Genomic DNA, 6,245 nt, shown 5'->3' on the forward strand with positions numbered 1-6,245 from the left:
ACGCCGTTCCCCCTCCCCCACTCCGTTCGGGAGCGTGCAGCTCGGGGAGCCACGGGGAATGGCACGGAAAGTAGCGGGGAGACCGGGGATCCACGGGGAACGGCGTGGAAAGTAGCGGGGAGGCCGAGCGGCGAACGGGGAACAGTGCCGGCGGCGACTCCATCTCCAGTGGTAGGGAGCACTGCTCGCCGGCGGGCGTCACCACCGCAGTCCATCTATGAAGCTTGGACCTGGACGCGGCGGGGCGCTGGTGCACTCGTGGCGGGCGCTTGTGGTGGTGGAGTCGGAGGGGCGGCAGCGACGGCAAATGCGGCGCCGAGGATGGTGGCGGTGGCCACCAACCCTAGAATGGCGCCCGGCATGGCGATGGTGGTGACTCCATCGAATCGACGGAGAAGGTGGCGAAGGCGATGAATGCGATCTCGGCGATGGAGGCCGAGAACAGCATCGAGGATGAAATCAAGGTAGACGTACCTTACGCGATTTCCTTTAGTTTCTTCTGTTTCTTTCGCTTTTCTTGAAATCAAAAGTGATGTTTCCTTCTTTCACTTCGCGATCTCCTTTACCTGAGTGAAAGTGCTGATAACGTATTGTGAATAGAATTGATTGAGCGAGAGAGATTGAGCGAGAGAGAGAATTTAACACAAGAATGTAGGGGGAATGAATGAGCGATCCTTTATTGATAACAGTGTTATAATATATAGGGGAAGAGAGGCGGCAACCGGAGGCGCAATGGTTTGGGAACCATCGCGTCTGTTGCTAGAATCGCCGTGAGGCGAGAAGAGGTGTTGGGCACGACCAACCGTTGTGTCTCTGAGTTGGTTGTTACTCCATCCATATATATGGATGAGATCACCCAAATATTTCATAACAAAATCCAAGGGAGGGAGGTTGAGAAAAACGGAAAAAGAGGAGATAGGGTGTGGCGCTCGACTTATTATTCTGAGCGCTACGAGCGTATTAGCGTTACCGAAAAATTAAACTCTAATAAGTATATGTATATTTATAGTCGAATTTGTTATTTTTTTTACAAATTGCAGAAGTTGCATTTAAACTTACATATTTCTAGAGTGATATATTATTATTATTCTATATTGTCATATTTTTTTAAAAAATCATAACCAATTATTTCATATGCAATCAACAAGTACTCCAAATTTGAATTCTTTTGATACTGCTTGTTATCACTACTTGGACCTGGACCATTTTGTTCAGTCTTGTAAGATGTAGGTTAGATGCAATATGTGTTTTGAATTAGGCCGCATTAGGTAGTTTTGCTCTCAAGCTTATCCTACATGGGCCTTTTCTAAACCTAAGCCCTAGCACGGAGGTTATTATTGGTTAATAAATCTGTCGGGTCTCAGAATAAATAGTTTGGGTAAAAGAAAAGCTCCCCTCTTCTCCTAGTGTCATTCCTCCTGCAACAGCAAAACCCCAATCTAATCTCACCTGATTGCCGGTGAATGCTGCTATGGCGAATACCAATACTCTGTAGAAGTTATCTTCGCCGGGATGGCGAAATCAAATTAGTCCCGATTTACCAACACTACTATTGAAGTTATCTTCGCCGGGACGGCGAAAATCACATTAGTCCCGGTTCAAATATGTCGTAGGCTTTCCGGACCTTCCATTATATTTGAGGGATGAAGTGAATAATTCAAGTCATCAAACAAACATAATGAAACATCCGACGTCTCGAGAGAAGAATATTGGAGCAATATTATATTTGAGGGATGAAGTGAATAATTCAAGTCATCAAACAAACATAATGAAACATCCGACGTCTCGAGAGAAGAATATTGGAGACATTGCTGGGCCTTTAGCCTGCCAGTCAACTTCAGCCTAAGATGTGCCCGTCAAACCACTCGAAGGCGGTGACCAAATGTGTTACACATTTAGGAGATTTGACAAAAATGGCTAAAGATCTACAACATCTCAAATATTCTTAACTCATACTCATGTGAATCTAGTTCCCAGGATGTGCACTAGATTCACACTTTCATCTCAAGCATGATTATACATAGCAAACACAAATAAGATGAAAGCGATTATAAACTACATCTACTTCAGTTACATTGGCCGACCGGCCAAATAAATATATAGAACAGCGGAAGCTTGTCTACCCAATCCACAAGCACACCGACTAGGGGTTTACCCCATTAAGTTCAAGTCCTAGAAGAAGCAATCGATTACCCGCATCACTCAAAGACTAAGACTAAAACCTGCAAGCAAAAGATTAATTCAATAGCAAGAGTCAGTACGTTATTTCAAGGAATGCAAGCACCAAGACAAGCCTAACTCCCTACTTGCAAGACATATAATCAAGGAATGCATAATATGGTTCTTTTTAGCATAAAGCAAGTTTTATTTGCATAAAACATTTCTAAATCAGGTTTACTTTCAAATAAATTTCAGCAAGCTAGTACTTGACATATTGGGCATCAAGGTAGGCATTAATCATGTATAAATATGCACCTCATTGCCTTCCATGGCAGCAAGGAGATCATTCTTAAATCTCATCACAATTTGAAGGTAAATTTCAGCATTTAGAAGAATAAACACAAGTCTATACTTAATACATATCCACACGCCGCTCACGACCGCGAGCACGGCTAATCGATTAGTTTTAACTCTGCAGAGTTTGTACACTTTACCCACATGATGCGAAATAATAATCATGCAAGAGCATGGCACGCGATACATAAATACCCGATTTATTACCCACAACAAAGCTTTTCCAAAATTCATGATTTAGCCTTACACCAGCACGATACGTGTTACCCCATCCTAAGCCATACACGTTATTTGACCTAGAACCGTTAAGTGGCGGGCCCACGCCTTAAACTTAACGCCGTGGTGGCGGACACAACGGGAACCCACCACGTGGCACAATACCGTTGTATTGGACACGCTTAGTCACCTAAACTACCACTTCGGGGTAAATAGGAAGCTCCTTTGAATTATACGAACTCATACACACCGGCCTACCAGAATGTAAGGCTAAACTATAAATAATTTACTAAGCCTGGGCTATCCCATACTAGCACATGTGGTTGCACTGTATATGAAATGAACTGACATTGAGTGAAGTCCTTAGGTCGGTTTGGGCACACTCTCCCCCTATCGGTACACAACTAATCACCATATGTGCACCACTTGAGGCCCAAACCTAAAATCCATGTTTTCCATCATTTTATTTATCAAAATCACAAGTATTAAAGTTCTGTCCAGATTATTTAAAAATCAATCTTCATGTTTGTAATGAGCCCATAATGACAAGGAAGACCATTCTAAGCATGGCTAAGCATTATAGTAACCTAGTGACTCCAAAACTCATATATATAAAGTGGTATAGTCATATTGTTCCTAAGGTTAGGAATGAGGGATATGGATATATGTGGGGTCAAGGTGAATGCAAACAATAGGAGTTTGTCTAACAAGTTTAACAAAAAATTTAATTTATTAGTGTACAATCGACATGCAAGATTTGCAAACATTTTCAATAACCTCCAAAACATAGGTTCAAAGTGATCAAAGAGAGGGAGGTGGGACTTGCCTTGAATCAGGAAAATGTCAGCACCTAAATCACTTCTTCACCGTTTAAGCAATCATCTATACAAAGTACACGTTATGCAATTAAACACCGAAATATACGAAAAATCCAAAATGCTCTAAAATGCATGATTTGTGCACAGTAAATAGGTACTGGTCTAAAATGAATTTAGGTGGAAGAATTTCTATTTTATCTCATTTCATTTGAGAATTATGAATTTTAGAAGTTTCGTCGGTATTGTAGGATTTACTTAGGTACTATTGTGAAATGCTGTTGTAAGGTGATTCTTATTAAGTTTATGTTTGCTGGGGTGAAGATATGTGTTTTCTAAGACTAACACATTTGGTTTCATAATTTTTAGAGTTAATATGAATTCTTTATGTATTTTACAAGTTATAACGTGTTATAGGTGTATAGTGTTCTATAGGTTCATGGCTTTAGAGGTTTAGGTCCAGAACTTGCCTCATCTAGCTAGTGATGTATAAAATGAGTATTTTAGTTAACTAATCTAACCTTAGTTCATAGGCTTATGGTCTTTATTATCAAGGTTCATATTTTATAAACTAGGGGAGCTCTAGTCCATGCTAGCAATTTATTATATCAACCTAGAAATTATTATATGAGCTAAATGCCTTAAGTTTTGGTGGATGGGGATGGAACTATGCATTCACTGGTCTAACAAGTTTTATTTGGGTTTCATTATAGCTAGGGTGTATTTCTATATACATTTATATATATACATATTGCTCAATCGATACTATGTGATTAGCACCTATCCTATAAATTTAAAGTTTAGAGCTATAACCTGTACAGAAGGTTCCATATTTTATTTTACTATGTTGAAGCCCACTGTTTGCTGGTTCTATAGATATTTGGTTCACTTCATTTAGACTAAAGATGAATTTTCTACAAATTTTACAATTTAAGGTTACTCTATGATGGTTATTACTTACATAAGTATTTAGAGGCTTTTATCATACAGTAAGTATATAATTTTATTTTATAACTTGGAAGTATATGTTTTGGTGATTCTACAGAACTTGGGTTTACTCAAAAAGGATCTAAGATGAATTTTATATGAACTTCTAAAATTCAGCTTATCTAAAACTAGTCATTTAAAGGTAATAGTTTTAGAGGCATCTGATGTATAGTATGTATACTATTTCATTTTGCTTTATAGGAGAACATAAGTTGGTGGATCTGTAGAAACTGAGTTTGCTCCAAAATGAGTTGAGATGTACTTTATATGCGTTTTATAAGTTTGTGTATGCTTTATGTATGATTTATCTTAGACCCATTTTAGAGACAAGGTCTGTGCTGAGGGTGCCAAGCTTAATGTTACCACATTAAAGTTCATAGTTTTGTGAACCTATAGAAATTTGAATCATCTCAAAATAAGTTATATTTGATTTTATATGGATTTTACAAGTTTAGGTGTTTTGCTGTTAAAAAGTAAAGGCTTTTAGTATTATCTTTTACATTATTAGATTTTAAACTCATGGGGTCCACCTGTCGGTCTCAGGCCAATATGCAGAAAAGCCCCTAGGGTTTCAGGAAATCAAACCGCACTCCTATGACTGTTCTGTGTGTCATGAGCTTTTGCAGAAAGGACCCTATATTAACCTAAATTCTTGTGAGGAGGTCCCTGGTTCGAGCTGAAGCAGATCAAGCCAAGGCTGAGCTCGATCTCAAGCTTGCCAGCGGCAAACGGTGGCTCGTTTGAGGGTGCGACCAACAGACAAAATGAAGATCATGCTATTGCGATTCCATTCCTCTACTTTTCTCGGTCAGTGGACATCAGAGTAACGCCGGCGGCGAGTCCGAGCGGTGGCTGTGCTTAGGCTGCTACTGCATGTTGAGTTGGTGCTCGATTCTAAGTGAATGAAATGCATGAATGCAATCCTATGGGCTCAAGGGTGCTCACCGAACCTTGAACGAGGCGCGGGAAAGTCTGGACAGCGGCAGCGGTGAAGAAGATGGTCCGGCGACGGTGTAGAGCTCCGGGAAGACGGCAACAGCTCGATCCACTCATCGAATTGACATGCATGTGTTTTCATGGGGTTAGTGAGGTCCCAGGGATGGTGTATACGCGAAGAATCGGACAATGGCTCACCGGAGGAGCCGGAATCGACAATGGCGATGGCGACAGGAGGTGAAGAAGACGGTAGCTGATCTCCGCACTTCCTGCGCCATTGCCTAGGATTTTTGAGGGTTTTTGAGGAAGACTTCAAGGAGAAGATGTTGGCGCGACGGCTCGGCTTGGTTTGGTCTACAGTGGTCGGAACGACGACGATGTCGGCTGCGGTGGCACTTGGAGCACGCTCCGGAGTGCCGTAGGCACGACGGCGTTCCCGTCGATCCGCTGCACGATAGAGGATGAAATTAAAAGGATAAATCCTCAGCATGGTGATGAGAGTATGGAACGCGAAAGAGATGGGGATTACCCTGGCTTATTGACGAGTACGATAGTCGTCTTCTTCGCGGCCGGCGGCAAGGATGAGGGCGACGGAGAAGTTGAGAGCCTCCTCCCTCGGTTTCTTCGGCTTAGAGGTGGAGAATGATGTGTGGAGATGCCGCTGGGAGGAGGAGAAGGCTAGAATAGGAGTTTGATGGCGTCGACACGTTGTGGCCACGCGTCGTACACAGCCGGCGCCAATCTCTCTCTCTCGGCTGTCTCTAGTCGGCTAGAAGA

General features: G+C 41.8%; 1 protein-coding gene across 1 annotated transcript; it reads right to left on the reverse strand.

Annotated features, from left to right (window-relative positions):
• Positions 1-3,573: 3,573 nt before the first annotated feature.
• Positions 3,574-5,958, reverse strand: LOC127783610 (uncharacterized). The gene is made up of 3 exons (XM_052310799.1): positions 5,667-5,958; positions 5,483-5,580; positions 3,574-3,612 (listed from the first exon to the last, which is right to left on the reverse strand). The coding sequence occupies exons 1-3, from the start codon at positions 5,956-5,958 to the stop codon at positions 3,601-3,603; spliced, it is 402 nt and encodes a 133-aa protein (XP_052166759.1). The 3' UTR covers positions 3,574-3,600.
• Between the last annotated feature and the right edge of the window lie 287 nt (positions 5,959-6,245).

The sequence above is a fragment of the Oryza glaberrima genome, chromosome 9 (assembly GCF_000147395.1).
Source record: "Oryza glaberrima chromosome 9, OglaRS2, whole genome shotgun sequence".
Lineage (NCBI taxonomy): Eukaryota > Viridiplantae > Streptophyta > Magnoliopsida > Poales > Poaceae > Oryza > Oryza glaberrima.